General features: G+C 36.4%; 3 protein-coding genes and 1 long non-coding RNA gene across 4 annotated transcripts; 3 read left to right on the forward strand and 1 right to left on the reverse strand.

Moving 5' to 3' along the window:
• The first annotated feature begins 46 nt into the window (after positions 1-46).
• LOC124456233 lies at positions 47-8,260 on the forward strand. The gene is made up of 2 exons (XM_047006717.1): positions 47-418; positions 6,533-8,260. Exon 2 carries the CDS (start codon positions 6,541-6,543, stop codon positions 8,089-8,091), a length of 1,551 nt encoding a protein of 516 aa, XP_046862673.1. The 5' UTR covers positions 47-418; positions 6,533-6,540; the 3' UTR covers positions 8,092-8,260.
• LOC124456238 lies at positions 1,561-2,030 on the reverse strand. Its single transcript, XR_006952178.1, has 3 exons — positions 1,989-2,030; positions 1,725-1,861; positions 1,561-1,598 (listed from the first exon to the last, which is right to left on the reverse strand). It is a non-coding gene; the product is annotated as an uncharacterized LOC124456238 (long non-coding RNA).
• A 6,540-nt stretch (positions 8,261-14,800) lies between the features above and the next one.
• On the forward strand, positions 14,801-17,781 carry LOC124456224. The gene is made up of 7 exons (XM_047006709.1): positions 14,801-14,881; positions 14,968-15,336; positions 15,382-15,680; positions 15,855-16,196; positions 16,364-16,562; positions 16,720-16,782; positions 16,959-17,781. The coding sequence occupies exons 1-7, from the start codon at positions 14,813-14,815 to the stop codon at positions 17,280-17,282; spliced, it is 1,665 nt and encodes a 554-aa protein (XP_046862665.1). The 5' UTR covers positions 14,801-14,812; the 3' UTR covers positions 17,283-17,781.
• Positions 17,782-18,826: 1,045 nt separating this feature from the next.
• Positions 18,827-20,224, forward strand: LOC124456225. The gene has a single exon (XM_047006710.1). The coding sequence runs from the start codon at positions 18,827-18,829 to the stop codon at positions 20,222-20,224; it is 1,398 nt and encodes a 465-aa protein (XP_046862666.1).
• Positions 20,225-22,605: the final 2,381 nt, after the last annotated feature.

The raw sequence follows: 22,605 nt of genomic DNA on the forward strand, positions 1-22,605 counted from the left end.
TATTTCATTTATTGTCCAGTTCGAATCGTTGATTTTTCCTTTTTAAGATATTTTTGAAGCGCTCAAAAACGTTGCTACTCAGTTTAATGGATAGCGTTATTCGGCCTTCGTGTAACTGATCTCTTCTTTGGTAATTTATTGGTAAAGTCTCTGCAAAACCATAAATCTGGTGAGAACCACATATGGACAATGAACATGATTATTGTCTACTTTTCAGCTGTATCCAGTTACAAGTGCGAAAGTGAATTAGAATGATCTCGTGATGAGCCCATCCCTTCCTTACATTTTAATGATGTGTACATTACAATACGATTAAAGACAAAATTGAAGAAATATTTCAATATAAAACTGTGACTGTACGTTGTGGAACGAAATAATAAGTGTGGAAATGAAGAAATAGTCGTTTTGGTCATATTTGGTGAGTAAAATTGTGTAAAACATTGATTTTAAAGCCGTATTGTTTAGCTACTCGTTGTATTGTAAGGTTTGACTAAATGGCAGAATACTCGTCCACTTGGATTCATTGACTGTGCATCCACATTTTCAGTAGATACACAGATGATATTATGCCGTATATAAGATGATTCTAACTTCTGAGAAAAGAAAAATCAACGTGAAACGAAACTATAAGATAAATAGCGCTACATCTATTGGACAACACGATAATATATATTTATGCTTAGTATATTAAATTGCGTTTCATCATATAAACATGAATGATCTGTTTACTTATCAAAACGACTATATTTTAATATTTAAATCACCACGAACGATTTGCATCAATTATACATTACCACATTGATAGGTAATTATAGATTTATAGTGCCATTGTCGCACAACCTAAGATTTCTGTTGTGTGGGATGCTAAATCACGATTCTTTTGACGACAAACGTTGGTCATTACCACGAGTATTAAAATCAAAAAATGCTTATCCAATTCGTCTCTTCAAGACTTCAACTCAATGCGTTACAATGCATTAAAGACACATGCAACATAAAATTCGGATTGTTATTTTGTACTTTACATAAAGGTATAGCTCCAACTAATAGTTCACCAAAGTTTGAGACTCAAAGGATAAATATTTTTGAAGATATGGAAGTTTAAAGTTGATGCTTTACTGACAACGTATTAAAAATGCCCGACGAGCTAACGACGGCTACCGATTGGAAAAAGGTCGTTGTGACGTAATAGTTGACATTAGCTAAACGCGGTCAATTGCGCGCTTCGTTCTAAATATATTGGTAATTTCTTTGCCTGCATTAACAACACGACAATTTAGCATTGAAAATATGGTTTATTGTGCCGCATTTAATTATAAAAACAGTTCTTCTAAGAACCATCAAACGCAGCAAAAGGTTTCTTTTTTCGTTTCTCGAAAACAAGCGCATACGAGATATTTGGATTGAAAAAATCTGACGCAAAAATTTGAACCCAACAAAGAGCTCAAAATTGTGCTCGCAACATTTCGAGAGTTCGTGCTTCGTGGAAAATTTTGAAGCGATGCAATCAGTAGGATGGAAAGCAGGACGGCCTCGCCTTAAGAAGGATGCTGTATCCACGATTTTTTAATACTCTGTGGAACCCACAAGTGTAGCATCTAAAAGGAAGCAGCCAACAAATGTTAGAACTGCATTTGAGAAGAGACGAAGGCAAGAGGTGATTATTATAGTTATAGTTAGCGATATTTGTTTACATTTATAAAAACTAAGCTAAATAGCATTACCAAATTGAGGACAATTTTATAATTTTAGATTATTGACGACGTTCTTGCAGAACATGACGACTTTCTTGTTGGCGACGACCACGATGTGTCGACATAGGCTCGAAATGTTTGTGCGTTTTACCTCAAAGGAAGTTTGTCTAAGATAAAGATGTCAAAATATATGTAGACAGCGAAACACAAACATATGCAGTGGTAACTAATTCAGACTAATGTCGTTTGATCATTTCTTTGTTATTTTAACTCATAGAAAATTCCTTAACCTACCTTAGAAGCGCAATGTGAAATGCCAAGCAGCCACAACAATCCGTCCGCAAAAACACGTAAGGTCAAGAACCACTCAAACAAAAGTGCCAAATATGATAAGTAGAGGTATAGACTTTCCATTTCGGTCGTTTTGATTTTTGTGAAAAATTTTAATTTTATCTAAAGGTTGAGTTAATTTCAACAAAAAATCATAGCACACAGACGACGTCATGTGAAATTGAACATTTTGAGGATAGCGCTGTATGGTCTGATACAGAAAGCACGTCGACGATGAGCAATAGCTACACTGGATTAGACTCTCACTCGTTTTCTTCACTCTCAGGCATAGGTCCAATGTCATGTGTGTACACGACCATAGCTGTTTTTACGACAGCTTCGTTTGTACACACTGTGGCAAACTTTTCCTCTTGTGTGATACAAAAATTATCGCCATGTATCAGAGGATCAGTATTGTTTACCTCTTGGCAACATATACTTTCCCGTCCTGTACTCATGACCACACAAAAGCCACACTCACACCTAAAAGATAAAAACATTGTTTTTACTTTGGGAAATACAATGAAGCATCAATAAAATGCAACTAACCATTCAACATTTCCAATTCTGTGAATGTATTTATCTTCGCTTTCCGATGACGGAGAATTGTCATTATTATGACCACCTTGCGCGTTGGCCAAAGGCTCAAACATGTAAGGTTGTGCCTCATTGTTATTGATGATAATATCATAATCGGCTTCTTCAGAAGAATGCATTAATTTTTGATAAATAAAAAACAGTAATAGCAAACTACCGAAAGCCGTGCAAGCACTGCATGCAAGTCGTAGAACGATATAAGAACGATGCTTGTTTATGTCAACTAATACGTCACTCTTTCCCAGTTCCCAGACTTAAACAATCTCACGGCATTTTAGCAATTGTCATCGTGTTCAATGTCAATGTGTTTTTACCGATTATAACCCTAAATATCTTTTGAAATATTTTGCGGACGACTTTGAAACTTGGTACGTCTTATTTTCACGCTATAGGCATTAAAATAAAATAAAGTTGTCTTCTAGCTTGCATGTGTCCTTTAAGTAATGGAAGCTGTTGTTTTTATGCAGTAAACGACCGTAGCATGTTGAAATTTAGCAAATATGGAAGGACGTTTGAAAAAACGTGAGACTCTATCGTTAGAGATAAGACTTTAAATTGGTATCGGTGAAACATAGTGTGTCTTTGTCGTAGACTCGTAATGCAACACTTTGTTACTAACCAATGCTAACTCAGGGTTACGTATTAGCAACAATGAGATGGATGTTAGTAACCTTAGTAACGTCAAGTTTTGAAAAAGTAACAAATTTTTTTTAATTTATGCACGGCACATGATCAATTACAAACGTGTAATGAATAAGTTAGTTGTCAAGAACTACTTGTATAAAAGTTTGTATGCACTTCGTTTACCAGAAGTAATCTCAACTTGAAGGTGTAAAATGACCACGACAAACAACATGGTACATATGCCAATTCTTCAATCCGGGTCGAAAATCCTAAAATCGACACCCCACTAAAATTGCAATGTCAACATAGTTCTAACTTTTAAAACCAAAAAGAAATAACTTTTCTGAAGTTCTTGACATGTTTAGAAGGTTCACTTTAGGGGTGGTCATGGGAGAAAAAACTTTGCACAACATCAATATTTACTGAGAGAATTACTATGTACCATCTCTGGTCAAATGTAAAGTTTGCATAAATTAACCAATATTCTTGGCAGAGATTGCATTTTCATATTTTCAAAGGAAAGATCACATGAGATGAAAAAGAACATTTAACCACAGTATAGAGAACATACAGTAGTGCCACTCCATTGAATTTTTCGTGCCACGCATATCTTATTACGCATGTGGTTATTGGCAGCCTGTCTATTGCTTTTTTAGACGAATAGAAATGATGAAATGTCTAACGGCAGCCAGTAATCTAATTAAATATACAGCAGCCAGTTGCATATTGGACCTACTGTATATTCCCTATACTGTGACATAGATGTCATTAATGTTTCATAATACTGTTTGTTGAAGTAGATCCTGACTCATTTTTCATCTTCGTTCGTTATTTAAATGGCTTTATGTAATAAAACTCACAAGAATAAAAAATTAATGTTTAATAAGGCATGAACTATGATCATCATTTTTTAACTGATATGTATGTGGGCGCGTTGTTTATATTAAATCTCTCATCCGTTTGTTGAGTATATGACATGTAAAGAACTTGAGCAAGCATAATTTTGTTCACACGGTCGTCTTCATCAGCGTCGCTGATGTCCTTTTGAAAAACCAACTCACTACAACCGTGCCTTCTGTCCAGACTCGGAAAGAGGGGAAGTTCAATCGCTTGCTGCTGCTCGTCTTTGGCCGCTTTCTGGCGGGCCAGAACATCCCCCAGGCCTTTCTCAAAAGCAACTATTTCACTCCGCGTGCGCAGCTGGTACAATTGTGTACGGAAAACCCTCAACGGTTTAAAGCAAATCTCAGGGAGCCTCATGCGGATCAGGATATGCGTCTTGCCATCGTGGCTGACTATCACGTGCTTTCGAATAAAGTAAACAAACAGTTTCTCAGCAGGCATCCCTTTAAGGTGGTCGCTAACGCCGTAGTCGGCTTCGGCCATCCCCAGTTTCTCCTGGCGAGGAGGAAGTTGCAGGAGATTAGATAGCATGCTTATGCGGTTCCGGGGTCAGTTCAGAAGTTCGGTGATTTGTTGGCCTTGCTTGACACCTACTCCAAAACACCCGAGAGCAAACTTATAAATTACGGTCGTCATTTTATGCCTGGAAGCGTCAGAGGCAAGATGACTAGCGATGCTGCCTTTATTAATGCACTCCTCATTAACGAGAGCCGCATCACTAGCAAGTGTGTTGCTATATTGAAAGCTTGAGGCCTTGTATAAATGTTTCATGGTCATGGCATTTTGGACGACCACTTGGGAGAAGACGGCGGCTGCTTCGGTTATCAGTGATCAGGAGGAGCAGCTTGCTTGCTTGCAGGATGCTGTGGTGTGAAACTAAACAAAAATTGGGAATGAGGATACCGAGGGAACTCGCTCGAGCGCACAACGAAGCAGAGCGCTTCGCTTCGTTGAAAGACGACATTAGAAGCCAGATAAAGAGAGCTCTCCGCGAACAGACGCGAGAGATAGAAGCACAGCTGGACGCTGCACGTGCGTGCGGGCGTGAGGAGGGCATTTCGCTGGGGGCGTATGGACGCTCTGAAAAAAATACAGTGTCAAGTTGCGGATGGCGATTCACGCTAGACATAAACTTTGTGCGCCATTGACAGTGTTGCATCATCTTGGTGTGACAGTTTTCATCATCCCACCCACGCCAGGGGCTAGAGATCGAAGCTGTGATCATAATAAATCAGAGCGGTGAACATCTCTTTTGTTCGCGAGGGAAACCAGTAGTTGAATAAAACTGTGTGTATGAAATAGCGTCAGTGGTATGGAGTGTTTGGAATGTCAAACTGGCGCTATGAGCGTCATGAATCTAGCCGAGCATTTCGATGGTCGGCGGCATAATCGCACGTGGTTGGCTGGCAAACCTATGAAATTGTTTGCCGCCTGTGTGACGACAGCGGTGTTGTCAGTGCCGGGGATGGGAAATGGTTATGTAAGCATGTCGAGTCTCCCGGGCACCAAGAAAAGCTAGTTGAGGAGGAGATGAGAGTTAGGGGTTGGCCTCACCGCTTCCTCCGGGCTGCTCCCGAGGAACTGCAACGGCAAGTTGTGCTTTCGAGGGAGCGAGTAGATGCCCATATGTCGCGTTTTTTATCTCTCAACCTGTGTTTTGTGTTTTGGTGAGGAAAATGTAAAGCATATAGGAGATTTTCTTTATTTTCATTTCAATTACTAATGATGACGATTTGGATTTAACAGATTGTCAAAATTGACGAAGAATTTAGAGATATGATTAGAGTCAAGCTATGTTTCTATGGGGGACTACTGCAGCTTAGCGGACACCTTGGACGCTCACCCAAACCCTACCCTATAATACCCAGCAAAAACGAGCCCGCGGTGACAAGCGCTTCGGGTGTCCGCTAAACTGCAGTGTAACAAAAATTTAAATTCGAACAGAATCATCAGCAATATAGTCCTATCAAAATGTTAATAAGCAAATATTCATACAACACAGCAAACCAGTTTGATATATCCTGTTAAAAGAACGACGTATCTCTTCACCACACAATTGTTGGACAAATAAGATATATTATTTATTAACTAGGAGTTACTATCGCAAGGTATTTGCTGCCTCTTGCACCGAGTAGGCGAAAATATTATTATTTTAAGTGTTTTTCATTGTATCAAGTCTACTATTTTAATGCCTTGATGTAATATCAAGTACTGGGTCATGTCACTAGGCAGTGAACACAATTTTTATCGAGAGAAAGAAATGAAGCACACATGTCTTTATAAATGACTTGTAGTACTATTTTTAATTAATCCTTTTAACTTTTGTGAACATTTTGTACATTTAAAATTGCACCTTTTTTCACAAACTCATTCCTCATTTCTAGAATAAAAAATGGCTTCACCACCTAACAAATTAAGGAGTGAGGAAAATGGATCTCGTTTGAGTAAACTTTTAATCAATAAAGGAACCCAAGCCTTAAAAATAAGATTGCAAGTCATTATAGGCCTTCAATCATCAAACTTAAAAGATAAACTTAATGATGCTTTTAACAGAAAGAAATTGGAATCATTAAAAAAGAAAAAAGTCATCAACAAAGAGCAATGGGACCTTCTTTACCCTTCAAATAAAACACCCGAAATTGGAAACTTTGATATTTCATTATTGACTGTCTTATTGCGTAACATATGTGGTCTAACAGCGCCACATGGTGGATGGAATAATCTTCCTTCCTCTTCAGAAACCTCAATCTCAGCAAACATTGCTACAATAAAGTTTTATCGAAACAAAGTGTATGGTCACATAACTACAACTAGTGTAAATGACAGTGAGTTTGAGTACTTGTGGCAAGAAATTTCAAAAGCTTTGGTTGGTTTGGGTATTCAACAAATTGAAATAGATGAATTAAAGAAAGCTCCCCTCAGTACCGATGAGGAAAATTACACTGAAATGTTAAAAGAATGGTATAAAAAAGAAGAGCAATTTATCGATGTCACTGAAAAAATCAAAGAAAATGTGAAAGTAATAGAAAGAAATGTTGTAGAGATGAAACAAGAGATAGCAACCAAAGTTACGGACTTAAATGAGGATGTAAAGAAAACAAAAGCTGGTTTAGCAGGAGTAAAAAAAATGTTACAGGACAAAACATATTTAGTTGTCGAAAAGCTTGGAAAGTGTAATTTTAAAGGTCTTATAAAAGATCTTAACAAGAAATACCTTGAAGGCACTAGACAATGGTTATTTGAAAAACTCGACACTTGGTTTAACGATAGAAGTGAAGATGCTTCTAATGTCATGATTTTGATTGCCGGTCCTGGCGTTGGTAAAAGTGTGTTTGCTGCTGAGTTGTGTCGACGATATTCTGAAAAAAAGAAACTTGCTGCTTGTCATTTCTGCAGATATAATAGATCAGATTATAGAAATCCTCAAATATTGATAGAATCATTGGCTAGTAACATGTGTGATACAATATCAAAATTTAAAAGTAAACTGAATGAAGAATTACAGAGAAACCATTCCAAAGAATCGATCACCGATGAATTCATTGTTTTATTAAATAATCCATTGTATTCATTGAAAGATCATGAACCAATGCTTTTGGTTATTGATGCCTTAGATGAAAGCCAAGTTGATGGCAAAAGTGAACTGTTGGAATTGATTGCAGAAGAGTTTGACCGACTACCTAAATGGATTAAAATCTTCATCACCAGTCGTCCAGAACTTCCTGTTCAAAAGGAGTTGAAAGATATGAATCCTGTGGAAATTACAACTCATCCTCGTGATGAAAACAACGAAGAAGACCTGTACAATTATTTGAGACATCAGTTGAGTCATCCGGCCAAAAAAAATAGTGATGGTGCTTCCCTGTCAATAGTTAAGAAATTGAAGGGCCTATTTTTGAGACAGTCGAATGATTGGGTGCCGGAAGATCCCTTTGTTCTATGATCATTAGTTGAAAATGTGAGGGATCATTTCTTTATGCTTATTACGCGCAACTGAGCTTGAAAGAAGAAAATATTGAGCTTACTTACCAAAACATTCAACAATTGGTCCCTAGTGGGTTAAGCGGTGTTTACACAAAGCAATTCAAAAGAGTAAAAGAATTGTTAACGAAAGAAAGTCCCAGAAATTCTGTTATCTCAGAAACTTCTTTCATGCAATTTCTTGAATTCTTGGCTGCCTGTCGGGAGTTTTTACCATTAACTTTACTGTTTAGATATTTAGGTTTTTCTGGTGACATCATTGAACCGTTATCTCAAATTTTGCCAGTTTACGATGATTGTTTAACCGTGTATCACAAGTCTCTAATTGATTGGTTGAAATCAGATGGTTATGAACAGCATGAGTTTACAGTTAATCCAAAAAATGGTCATAAGTTTTTATGGCATGCTTGTGAGAAAGAGTTTGAACAACTTAAGAAGATGAACATTTTTGAAGATCAGATGAACACTGCTATGATTAAATATGCTTTGAAGAATGGAATCTATCATATGTCAAAATGTGGCGAAAATGTTGACTTTAGTTGGGCAGCAGATGTCAAAGTAGTTTGTGCGAGGTTAATGGTTGTGGAAGGCATTGACGTGAATACCATTGAGTCTGAATTGTCTGAAATCATTAAAGAACTACAAACTTTCTTGAGAATAGATGTACTTGAGGAACAACTAATTCATTTGTTTACGACAATAAGATATAGCTCAACTGTAAATGATAAAAGCTTAACTTATTTACAAATTATTGCAAACAGAATTCATGGCAGTAACGAAAAAAGATTATTGGCAAGGGATTTATTGAGACAAGGAAAGTTTGTTTGGTTTGAGGATTTAGACTCAACATATTTAACAAACCATCATCATTTGACTGTCCCCTTGCTTGCTAACGTTACATCTCTTTGTGTGTCGTCCAATGAAGAACTTCTTGCTGTAGGATATGAAAATGGTCAAATATCTATTTTTGAGCTTCCTGAATTTACAGAAAGATGCACTGTAGGCACTACACTCGATGATTCAAGGTTGGATAAGTGGGATGATGTAGTGAAAATTATGTCCCAGCATAACATCTATGATTATCCAACATTAATAGAATTTCGTTTTGTTCGTGGAAACATCTGTTGTTGCTCCTTTTCACCTACCGGAACTAGACTGGTAACTAGTGATGGATCTACTGAAGTAAAGTTGTGGGACGTTAACAATGGACGTTTGTTATTATGTTTACAGTCAGATGATGTCGTTAATCGTTGCTCTTTCTTAGATTCTGGTTTGTTTATTACAGCAGAATATGTAAAAGATTGCTATAAACTTTCTAAAGAAGTGTTCACTGCATGGAATTCATTAACTATGCAAAGAATCGATCGACGCTGCGTTGTTGATTACCAAAAACTACAATGCACCGATAAATATTCAGAGTACTTTGTTGCAGAATTCGTCGAGACTTTGTATGTTTTTCAATTCCCAAAGTCAATCGATATTTTTTCACGTAAAAACAAATATTCATTATGTTTACATTTAATGATAACACACAATTATCGTGATTGTATTTTTTATCATACAAGCCAGATTGTAAAGCTTTCTGAAATCACTCAGTTGAGAAAATACAACGATCAAGGAGAAATCGAGTTTTGTTTACCAGATGTTAGGTGTCCATGTGTTAATAGGACTCTTAACAAAGTCTATCCCTTCTCGTTCAAGGAATTTTACGTTGTGCCGTATTTTTCCAAGCTTGGAATTTTCAAAACTGATCATCTTTGGAGACCTTCATTTATCTTTAAGAAATTTGAAATTAAATGTTGTTGTTTTTCACCGGATGGATCTCTTTTGGCTGCTTTCGTTGTTGGTGACCACGTCAACATTCATATTTGGAGCATTGAACGTTGCACTATTATTCAAACTGTACCAATGCAACTGAAGAATGCATTTGGATGTTGGTGGTCAGATGGTTTACTGTGGGTATGGGATGGTTCTCATCATCTTATGAAGATATCACCTTTGTCTAAAAATTTTGTAGATTCTACTCAAGCAAAGCATGTTAACATTGGATTTAAACCTGAAGAAATCTTAACATTTGGTGATGTCTTAGTTTGTATTAACAAAGAAAAGTTTGTTCAAGTTGTTAGAATTACCAAGGGTGAGATACAATACAACAAAAGACTTCCTGTCGATAGTTCAAACTTTAAAGCAGCAGCTGTATCACCTGATAATTCTGTTATTTTAACTGTAAACAAAACAAAATACACATTATGGAAATGGGTAAATAACAACAATGAACTTTACTTGAAACCTTGGCATACTGCAGAAATAAAACCCATAACGTCTATTATTGAAAAATTTGCTCAGGAACGGATAACTATAACTTGTCGTAAAGTCAGTTGCTTTATAAGTGATAGTAACCAAGCAGTTGTTGCATTGGCTTTGGGCAATTTCGACGAGAGAACTGACATTTATGTAATTAATATGCATAAAAACAATGACGTGAGTACGATTTCGCATAGTATCGATGTATTCTTATGGTCAAGCACAATCCTGCATAAATCATTTTTCATTTGTGAATATCATGACACATTGGTTGCTGTAGATTTAAACAGTGGTAAAAGATGTGCTGAATTTTACTCATTAGGTTCTGTATTTAATAGGACTGTACATTACAACACAGGAACTTTAGCTTTAGTAACAAAAGGTGGGTACGGAATTAAATTTTTAAAACTCAATGTACCTGAATGAAACCACTAACTCAACCTTTGTAGTTATATTAACCTATCGTATTTACTAACATTACATATCACTTAAAACGAACATAAAAAGTTCTTTATATCACAAAAGGACAGTTATTTATGGTATCAACAACGAACTCAAAACTATTATAGAAAAAATTGTCCATATCCTTTGTTTTAACCGTAGAAAAGCTGTCAGTTTTTAATTATGTAAAAATATCACGGACAGAGAAAGAGATTAGTTTTTTATAATGTCAAGTAAAGATCTTTTTCATCCTATGATTCCCGTCAACTTTCAAATTTATATTTGGAGAATTCAACACTGTAACATTGTCAAAGTTGTGATGAAATTGAGAATATCACACGAAGATGTTGATTGTCGTAAGGATGGTCGCTTGTTTTACATGTGAAAATTACCAAAAGTGAGAAACCTTTGATCTCTGAACGAACTTTATGTTGATGGTTTACTTTTTAATACAAATGTATGGTTAGATAATTTGGTTATTTTTATTATATATTTAACGTTCACTACATAGAATTGAAAGAATGTCAAAATTATGAAGGATCACGGTGGTCTATTTTTACAATTTGAAGATAAATAAAAAAAAATCATGTTTAAACTTGGATTTTGTGATTAAATCTTTCAATTTTTTGTTGTCGATATAAGAGGCCAAAATCTGCAAGTAAATAGTTGGTTTTCACTCGTTATTTTTTTGAAATGCATACTAAAATATTTTAGTTTCTAAAGAAAAATTACAACACAATAGTCTATTTTAAAAATCGTTCATTGAATTTCTAAAAGAAAAAATGTTGCTAAATAATTTGCACGAAACATAAAAACTTATGCGATCAACAAAAAAACAAGAGACACCAAGTAACAGGAGTCAGGTTGGCAAAGAAAAGTTTTAAACTACGACTTTATTTGAAACTGAATCAACATGCTCGTTCAACCATTTTAACCAAAGATACCGACGTTTGTAACATTTACAACTTAACTAAAATATATTACTGAAAGTACTCAACAAAAAATGGAAAATGCCAAGTGAGAAATTAATTTAACCTAGTGCAGAGAAGCCTTACCTCATCAAAGGAGCCTTTGTTAAAACATATTATATCTTTTCTTACATGAAGTACGTCAACTCAATGTTTCCTGTTTCTAGTTTGTTATTTTCATTTTTATTTGAGGGAGAAACTTTTCCTTCTTGTTTCAAGGTAATAAACCATATTTAATCGTTTGTACTTTGCTTGAAGTTTTCTCTTATGCCGAAGAAGACAATTACCTCCAAAGTTTGAAAGCTTCTACCAAGGTATTTATATAAACAACTAATATTTGAAATACCATCGATCAATTTTCTATAAAAGCGATTGTGTTAAGTAGCGTAGTCAGTTCTCAAGTTTAGTCACGCTATGAAAATTTCTGAACTTTATGATCATTTATTTCTTTAGAAACCTTTTGTTTTCATTGAGTGTCTTTCACAGATCATCAGAAAGTTTAATAAAATCAATTGTGTTTTTTTAATGTACCGTGAATGTTTAACGACATCAAAACTCAATGTTCTAAAGCTATTCATCCGACATCACTATTTATTTAATAAAAACTTAAACTGTGTTTGCATTAGCCTTTACAAACGTGCGTATCTGAGCTACATCGATTATATCAATCAAAGATAATTTGCAAATGAATCATGAATACATGTTAGAGAAAATTTTTAAACTTTTTTCTTGAAGCTGTCTGTTTCGCATTACTATTATTTACAAAAGAACTAAAAGATGTTTTTTGTGTTTGTACTGGCTTATGCAAACCTTGAGACTGTTGTGAGAACTCTCTAGCTGGTGCAAACCGTCAACTTTCGGTGTAAAGCTTGCACTGACATTGTCTCCAGTTCTACCAAATGTCTCTTCCGTTTGCTTAACCCTGTACAAAAATTAAGCATCTTTTATTTCCAAATCCCATCCTATATTCAGTCTTCACAATCCTCTTGTTCAAATTTTCTTCGTGGGGGAAGAGGTGAGGTGTAGCCTTTTCCTTACTAATTATCAATATACCAACAACTAAATTTTGATTTTATCTTCCTGTCGTCCATTAATATCCTTTCATATTAGCCATTAATGTCCATTCGTGTACTTTATTGCAGACACACAGACGGTCGTTGATATATATTTAAATTACGACTGTGAATTGACTTAGTCGAATATCTTTCAAAGATTGATCAATGATTTGTCTAAAGTTGCCCAAGGACGTCAAGCTATTGAAGTAGGAGCGACACCAGTAAGTTGATGAATATGTTTCATAATGTTTACTTCTCTACATTCTGTTGTTCATATCTATGCCACTCGAAAAGGACTGGAACGTAGTCTATTATTATGAAAAAGACTGGGACATTGTCTATCAACATGAAAAAACTGGAGCATAGTCTATCAACATGAAAAAGACTAGAACATGTCTCTAATATTTTGTGCTGAAAATGTTGATTATAATACATCTTTTTATCACGTTTTTATATGAATAGTATCAATGTCGTCTTATTTTTATATGATTTTTCCAGGTTCAAAAAAGCAGTATTCGTATCAAAGGTCTGGAATGTCTCGTTTCTATTCTTAAATGTATGGTAGAATGGAGCAGAGATCTTTGCTTTAAACCTGATTCTCAGGTGGATGATAATTTTGGTGAGTTTTAACATCTTTATAAAACTGAAGAAACTCGCATGTAGCGAATATAAACTTAATATTGTTATACATTTCGATAAGTTATCGCTTTATGATCCATTGTACCCCTCTTTTGATTTCGGCTACACTGACGATTTTTGTCTCCATCAAGATTCCATCTTTCTATCGTCTGTATCCCCTATTTATCGAAGGTACTCCATTATTTTCTTATACACACGTTAATGTTCTTAATCGTAACTAGTTGTTCGACAATTATAGTTAACCTCTCAGGATCTAAGTTATCCCTTAGTTATCTTTTTTACCCTTTGTGGTCTCGCGGTGGATCAAGGCAGCTTACGTGATGAAGCTTCAAGAGATGAACTAAATTTTATGGTGCACTGGTGCGCATATGACGATCAAAGCATAATAATATTAAATTAATATACGAAGTATCGCTAATCTCGGTGTACACAGGCTGTTTTCAGTGTTTTGTTGTGTCAAACATGTTGTACGTTGCAAAATCTTTGAAAGGATAAATAGTAATTTAAGGAATATTGATGATACAGTGTGTGATATTGCAAGAGACTGAATCTTGCTTTGTAAGCCTTTGTTGCTATAAAATATCGGAAGTTACTGTTTATAAAAATGTCATTTGCTTAAATGAACGAACTGATATAAGTGATTTTGTTATTTTACAGAGCAATATTTATAGTATTCATTACAAGATCCACGCGCTATGAAATATGAATGCGTTGTTAGAATGTGGTGTTAGGCCCGTTTCAAACGACAAATGCCGAATGCATTAAAAACAAAAGATAATGAGGAATTTGTCTCATTTTTTTTGCCTGAAATGCGTTCGGCGCATGTAAAGTTCGACGTTTGGAAACAAGCCTTAGATTAATATTATTTCGTCTAAAAAATAAAAAGTATATGCGTATAGATGTTTAAAACTTAATGTGAAATTATTTTTCAAACAATTTTACGTTCAATTTTAAACATTTTTGGGAAAACATTTAGTCATGCATTTTTGCATGACCTGCATGACCACTGGCGTCGCCACTGGCTATAATTTTATAAAGTCGGTGTCACCACTGTAGAAAGTAGTATTAAGTTACTGTTAGACTTATTTTATTGGTGGGTTTATTTTGATATGATAAGCACATGGTTGGCACTTTGCACATTTGGACTTGGGATTAGGTTGTCTAACGGACAACTTGTAATCACGTTATCAATAAATAACTGTATAAAAAGCAAGAGGCATTCACGCTTTTTAAAACCACATTTCGGTCCTCTTCTGCTTTTTAACGTGCTCTGAAAATGACTTTTGAAATTGAGGAAGATGATACAAACGAACTTGTCAATGTAAAATCGCAACAATCAGCTGAGGTGAGCAATGTCCTTTCATCATTTTTCAAATTGCTTAGAATGATTTCTAAGATCATTCTAAAGAAATACTAAATATCTTCATTTAGGAAAAATGGAGTGCCATATTTAGACGAAAACGACCATCACCATCTCTGAATGCCAATGCTCCACAGGAGAAGAAGGTGAAAAAGGATCAATGTGATCCACACATATGTTTGCTTTGTTCACAAGAGTTGGCAAGAGGATCCAAGTCGTACAAACAAAGGCATTGGGCAAGAAAACATAGTGGAGAGAAAGGAAATTATATGTCAGTCATTGTGACAATAAATCATGTGAAGGCTCAAGCATTGTTAAAACAAAAAAAGATTCAACAAAGGGAAGAGCAGATTGCAAATGAAGAGACTGTTAATACAGTCAATACAGATCTGACATCGTCATGCACGTCAACGATCACGTCCATTTTTTCTGGTTATGAGGTATATGCGAATGAGGATGACAGCACTCAGACCAATACTTCTTAGACTGGAAATACGAATGTTATATTTCCAAATGTATTGGTAACTAAGGATAGCAACACAGCAGGGAAAATACAATCCACGGTAGCAGATTTTTTTGACGAACAAGGATTGCAAGAGATTGATGACGTATCAGACAATCCTATTGCTAGAATTGAGGATGGTATCAACCAAATTCTAGTCAGATTACAGGCATTAAACATGGATGGTGATGTTAGAAGAAGATCAAGCCAAAATCCCATAACAACCGAGATAGAAGCTGTTAGCGATGCTGGTGTGAAGGCTGCCAGCAATTTGGTGGAATTGTCCAATTGCGAACAAATACAAGTCGATATTCTGACAGATGAATGACGCGTAACCTGTGTTCCTTGCCACGAATATATCAAAGGAAATCCTCTTTCAAAAATGCAAGTGGTTGCTAATTGTAGAATACAGAGTGTATAGATGTAATCTGATTAACACGTTTCCTTAACTTTTAGGAATGGTCAGAACAACTCCTGGGGCCTTGGTCTGATCTATGATGTTGCTCGGACTGAAAAGTACTCACAAGGATCCAACCAAGAATGGTACAGTTTAAAGAACAGAATCCTCGAACATGTCAACTGTAGTTCAACGCGAAATGCTGGTCAATTCCATATGAAAGCCTTACAGTATCATTTGAGTCAGAAACAACGAAAGGAAAGAAACATTGACACTAACGTTAAGCTGGTGTCTGCAGGAATAGAAATATGTAAGATCAAGACTGCGCCTTTATCGTACGAGTCATTGGTAGCATTCCTTTCCTTTTGTGGAGTAGACGTTGGGACTATCGGACATGGAAGGTTTGATTTTAAGGGGTTTTTTTTTAATCGCAGGTATTTTGTCATTAATCTCATCTGTCTATCTTCCAACATTATATAAAGCAGTTTCCACATATCATAAAGGCTGCATATATCCACGTCATTAAGCAAACTATATCGTAACTACAAAAACCTTTGGTAGATACTAGATTGCCCCACTTTTCAGTTGCAATAGACAAATCTACTCCTCACAAAGACACGTATCAGGCCATAATGATTTTTTTACCGGTGAATGGTAAACGCACTGCGATGCCAATTGATGCTCCACTAGTGTACGAGTACAGAGATGCAGATTCCGATGACGAAGACACTATTAGAGGAGGTTATGGAGAAGATCTTGCCGTACAAGTAATTAAAATTTAAAAACGATCATTGCAGCTAACTAGCTCGGGTTTAAGGCTGTTGCGAGGTGGGATGTTATTATGAGAGCTGACTGAGTCGATGTGTGAGTAATTTACTGAACACGTTCTCCTTTTGCTTACTTTCATTTTTTAATTGCTTCTAGGTGTTCATGCTGATGGACAGTACCAAGCGAGTACATTTCAAACGAAACTATACGAGCTTTTGGGGATGCATCGAAAACCAGATCCATACTTTCTTCTTGCTTGTTATGCATCCCACTGGCTAGACCTAGCGATCGTTGAGCTACGTGAAAACTCCTTGTCTTCCAATTTTATCAAGCTTATCATCAAACGCTCTAATCACTTGCACACATTATATGGAAGTGGCCGAGGACATGCCTAGTACAAGACGTATTCCAAAAGTCAAGGATTAAAAGGGCTCGAAACTGTGACATATGCAACCACGGGATTTTCCAGTTCTGCTTTCGATCAATGGAAGAAAATTTACAATAGTTATCCCGCTTTGGTTACGGCATACAGTGCAAATCGAGAAGATAAAAAGGATGATTGTGAGGAGACAAAACACCAACTCAGAAGTCAAGATTTTGCCATAGATCTATGTGGAATAATTGATGTGTTTCAGCCAGTTGTTTCGTTAATGTTCAAATGTCAAGAGTTTAAACGTGCCCCCCTGGAAAATTGTTGCTTGGTTTCCTATAGTCATTGATATCTTGTAGGATATGAGGACAGAATTAAAGTGACTTAAGGACGGAGATGTTGTAAAACCAGCTGAAAAGTTGTTGCCAAGACTTGCAAAACATTGGCAAGAATTAACAAAAGAAGAAGTTGAAGAATGTTCGTTTCAAGGAATACAAGTCTACGAAGGATGGCTCGTAGTCAATGAGAGTGAGCAACTCGTCGAAGGACCGTCTACAGACAAGACTGGGAAAATACATAAGAGAAAGACTATTACTTGGGACACACGATCACCAAATGATTGCCTAGATGGTCTTTATCAACTCACAGAAGATAATGCAATGTGTCTGGCATCTCGCTACAAAAACATTAAGATCGACAACATCACTAAGTTAGAAGCTGTGTTTGACATTGAGGGACTAACAAAGCTTCTTTGTCATTTTTCTCACGCGAATGGGCGGATCAAAGTCAGCAGGGCTGGAAGACATCTTTGGGATCTTCGCGGGAAAAGAGAGTTTGCCGATTTTTTCAAATATATTTTGGGAATATTTATCTTGGCCTTACTATGTGTAATAACTTTATCACATGACACTCTTACCTAATCTTCAATATGAACATAATAGCCCAACATAAGACTTTTAAAAAAGCCATCACACTAATAAAATAGATAAGGATTTATTAATAACGTTTCGTCTTTAACTTAAGACATCTTCAGATTATTTGAGATAAATTATATACATGAGGTTTTAAATACAAGTATATATTACGGGGTGTTAAATTACATGTGAGGGGAGTAGGAAGTTTAGATGACGGAATTAAGTGAGAATGGCGGTATGTTAAAGAAGGTGAAGGGGGATTGAGTTGCCTTGGGTGTTAAGAGAGGGATTAAGTTTGGATATAAGAAGGCATTCATGAATCATAAGGTCATAATTGTTGGAGGAGGAAGAGAGAATTGAGAAATTATTAAATCGGCAGGGTGAGATGTATTTCTTATATGAGAAAGAACTGCAGATGGTGGTGGACATAAGGAAGGCTTTCCTGTTAAAGGAGAGATTACCAAGTGTTCTGATATTCTGGTGTGTAAATGACGCGTGGTTTGACCCACATACAATGCAGAGCAGCATCGACACTTAAATGAGTATACAACACCAAATCTCAGGAGTTTGGGAACCCTATCCTTAAAAGGAAAGAAAGAGGAGAGACGCCTGGAAGAACGAAAAACAAAGCGAACGTTGATATGAGGAAAGGCAGCATTGCAAAGTCGAGTGATTTGAGTGGGAATCTGAAGACAGTGTAGGCCAGTGAAAGGGAGACAGAAGTACATGATTTTCTTAGGAGCAGTGTGAACAGAATTCATTACGAAATTTAAATATACGTAAATGTAAATAAGTATGTCCATTATTTAAGGAGCCTTTGCATTGAACTCCAGCAGTGTTGTGTAAAACCTCCTTAGGTTAGTATATAGAAGATATAATAAATATTTAATAAAACTTTTACAACAATTTACACAACACTCAGAATCTTGGTGCTGTCACTAGTCAATCCTATCAAGTGTCTTCCGCATCTTATGCTGTGATGGAGAAAGTCTTAAGACCACAACGTTTTGACACCAATCCTAACGCTCAAGACGCTGCTAGATCGTGGTTGCACTGGTTTGCTACTTTCCAAAATTTTGTAGCTGCTATACCTAACGAAGAAGTGAACAAATTAAAGGTTCTAGTCAATTATGTTTCTGCCGACGTTTATCAACTTTTCTGTGAAGCGACAACCTACGAGGAAGCTATAGAATTGTTAAAAAATCTCTATGTTAAGGTTCCTAATGAGATATTTTCGCGACATAAGTTAGCTACTCGTAAACAACAATCTGGCGAGAGCCTGGATGAGTATTTGCAAGAATTAAAATCGCTAAGCAAAGATTGTAATTTTCGTAGCGTGACATCAAATCAATATCGAGACGAAGCTGTACGAGACGCGTTTATAGCAGGTCTTCTTTCAACTAACATCCGCCAACGTCTTCTTGAGAATAAAACATTAGACCTTCAGACAGCTTTTGATCAAGCCCGAGCCTTAGATACAGCACAGAGAACTTCTGAAACTTATGCAGACGGAATTCCAATAACAGCTGCTGCTCTATCAAACAAGGACGGGGAGAATTCGTTTATTAATCAACGGGCATTCGAAAACCAAGATAAAACTGATCAATCTGACGGACATCAAGAGAACAACGGCATAGAAAGGTACGTTGCCGCCTCTTCTAGATCAGCGAAATGTTTCTTCTGCGGTAATCGACCACACCATCGTTCCGCATGCCCGGCTAAAGACGCCTATTGTTATAAATGTAAAAAGAAAGGACATTTCCAAAGAGTATGTAAATCGGTCGCTCCTCAGGCCTCGTATATAGCATTAGCATCAACTAAACATACAGTAGCAAAGTCACTAAAGAAAGCCTGTATTGATGTCTTGATTAATGGAAAATCTTGCGAAGCTCTAATTGATTCGGGAAGTACACATAATTTTGTACATCCTAAAGTTGCAAGTAATCTGGGATTGAACGTTTATACAACTCAAGAGAAAGTAACAATGGCTGCATCCTCGTTTTCTTCTAAAATTCAAGGCTATTGTCTTGCCGATATTATACTTAAAGAGCGAGAGTATGTGAAAGTAAAACTGTTTGTCTTAACAAATTTATGTACGAACGTGATATTAGGACAAAATTGGCAGGAAAAACATGAAAGCATAATTATTGAGTATGGGGGAAAATCGCCCTCTTTAACGATATGTGGTTTATCAACTATAAATATAGGGCCACCGCCGTTGTTTCAATTTTTGTCTGAAGATTGTAGACCGGTAGCTGCAAAATCACGAAGATACAGTGCCGAGGACAGAGCGTTCATCGCAACGGAAGTGTCGAAATTGCTTGAAGAAGGGATTATTGAAGAAAGTGACTCTCCTGGAGAGCCCAAGTCGTTGTAACCAAGAACGAAAGACAAAAGAAAAGACTAGTAATCGATTACTCTGAAACAATTAATAAGTTTACTCAGTTGGACGCTTATCCGATGCCAAGAATAGATGATACAGTAAACGCAGTTGCCCAATATAGTGTCTTTAGCACTGTAGATCTTAAAAGTGCATACCATCAAGTACCTATCAAAAATAAAGAGAGAAAGTACACGGCTTTTGAAGCTAACCATCGACTTTATCAGTTCCGTAAAATCCCATTTGGTGTAACTAATGGAGCGGCGGCCTTTCAACGATCAATGGATACTTTCGTATCCGAAGAAGCTTTAGAAGATACTTTCGCGTATTTAGACAATATTACTATATGCGGTTACAATCAGGAGCATCATGATAAAAATTTGGAACTTTTTATGAAAAAAGCGAGGAAGCGTAACCTAACATTTAATGAAAGCAAGTGCGTTTTTTCGGTAACTTCAATTAGTATACTCGGAAGTGTTGTATCTCAAGGAGAGATTAAGCCAGATCCGGAGAGACTAAAACCTTTGCGGGAGCTGCCAGCCCCACGTGATTCAAAAGCTCAAAGGCGTGTCATCGGTTTGTTTTCATATTACTCCCAATGGATTAAAGATTTCTCAACTAAAATTAGACCTTTGTCTCACAATTTAGCTTTTCCATTATCAAATGATGCGTTGCAAGCGTTTGATTTGCTGAAAAATGATATTGAGAATGCTGTAGTAGGATCAATTGATGGATCTTATCCTTTCCAAATAGAGACCGATGCATCAGAATTTGCACTTTCAGCGACATTAAATCAACAAGGACGACCAGTAGCATTCTTCTCAAGAGCCCTAAATGGTTCAGAACTAAAACACTCGTCAGTAGAAAAGGAAGCAGCTGCTATCGTGGAGGCCGTTCGTAGGTGGAAACATTATCTAACAGGTAAACATTTCAAATTAGTAACGGATCAGAGGTCAGTAGCTTATACGTTCAATTTGAAACGTCATGGTAAGATTAAGAACGATAAAATAATGCGGTGGAGATTGGAACTTTCTATGTATGATTTTGACATAGTATATAGAACAGGAGAAGAAAATATACCAGCGGATACCTTATCGAGAGTGAAGGTTATGTCGCTTACACTGGATAAACTTTTCGAACTTCATAAAGCACTATGTCATCCTGGAGTATCTCGCATGAGTCACTTTGTAAAAAGCCGAAATTTACCATTTTCGATAGAAGAAATTAAGCGCATGACCGAATCATGTAGAGACTGGCGAGAATGTAAACCCCAATACTATCGACCTGCACAGTCACATCTGATAAAAGCAACACAGCCGTTTGAAAGACTGAACCTAGATTTTAAAGGTCCGCTGCCTAGTACGGACAAGAAACGATATATATTGACTATCATAGATGAGTATTCTAGATTCCCATTTGCGTTCCCATGTGAAGATGTTAGCGCTCGGACTATTGTTGCTTGTCTATCAGAATTATTCTCGGTTTTTGGTATGCCTACGTACATTCATTCTGACCGAGGGTCAGGATTTATGAGTGCTGAACTAAAGAGTTTTCTCTTACAGAAGGGTATTTCAAGTAGTAGAACAACAAGTTATAATCCTGCAGGAAATGGCCAAGTAGAAAAATTCAATGGAACGTTGTGGAAAACAGTTTGCCTCGCTTTACGATCGAAAAATCTACCCATTAACCACTGGCAAGAGGTGATGCTGGATGCACTCCATTCGATTAGGTCTTTGTTATGTACGGCTACAAACGCTACTCCTCATGAACGATTATTTTCTTTTCAACGTAAGCGGGGTGTCTGTCCCTTCATGGTTAGCTACACCAGGAAAGGTTCTATTAAAACGTCAAGCGCGAAATTCAAAGTTTGAACCATTAGTGGACGAAGTACATCTAATACAAGCAAACCCTCAATATGCTCACATTCGACACGCTGATGGAAGAGAGGATACCGTATCAACAAAATACTTAGCACCTCAAGGAGACTTAGGATTTCAAGACGGTACAACAACTTCTGCCCCTCCAATAGAAGTTCAAGACACTACAATACGTCCCACAGAAGACGCAAAGATAGAGATATCTACGCCAACGGAAGAAGTGAGAGGTAAAAATTCATATGATGAGAGTGCTGAACAGCAGTCGTCGCAATTACGACGTTCGGAAAGAAGAAGAGCACCAGATCGATTAACTTATGATTAAAATAAAATAAAACAGAACGAATCACTAACATTTATTAAAGTCATTCTAGTACCTTGAGTTAGTTTAGGACAATTATATTAAATTTAGTTACATATATCTTTAGGTATTTTTTTTTGTTGTTAGGGTGAATGAACAGAATTCATTACGAAATTTAAATATACGTAAATGTAAATAAGTAT

The sequence above is a fragment of the Xenia sp. Carnegie-2017 genome, unplaced genomic scaffold, assembly GCF_021976095.1.
Source record: "Xenia sp. Carnegie-2017 unplaced genomic scaffold, XeniaSp_v1 HiC_scaffold_44, whole genome shotgun sequence".
In the NCBI taxonomy this organism is placed as follows: domain Eukaryota; kingdom Metazoa; phylum Cnidaria; class Anthozoa; order Malacalcyonacea; family Xeniidae; genus Xenia; species Xenia sp. Carnegie-2017.

Excerpts from the sequence above, each read along its gene's own strand:
- LOC124456224 (XM_047006709.1), top strand. The coding sequence starts at position 14,813 with ATGACTTTTGAAATTGAGGAAGATGATACAAACGAACTTGTCAATGTA. Across the intron at positions 14,882-14,967 it reads AATCGCAACAATCAGCTGAG|GAAAAATGGAGTGCCATATT; the intron begins GTGAGCAATGTC and ends ATCTTCATTTAG. Across the intron at positions 15,337-15,381 it reads CCATTTTTTCTGGTTATGAG|ACTGGAAATACGAATGTTAT; the intron begins GTATATGCGAAT and ends AATACTTCTTAG.
- LOC124456225 (XM_047006710.1), top strand. The coding sequence starts at position 18,827 with ATGGAGAAAGTCTTAAGACCACAACGTTTTGACACCAATCCTAACGCT.
- LOC124456233 (XM_047006717.1), top strand. The coding sequence starts at position 6,541 with ATGGCTTCACCACCTAACAAATTAAGGAGTGAGGAAAATGGATCTCGT.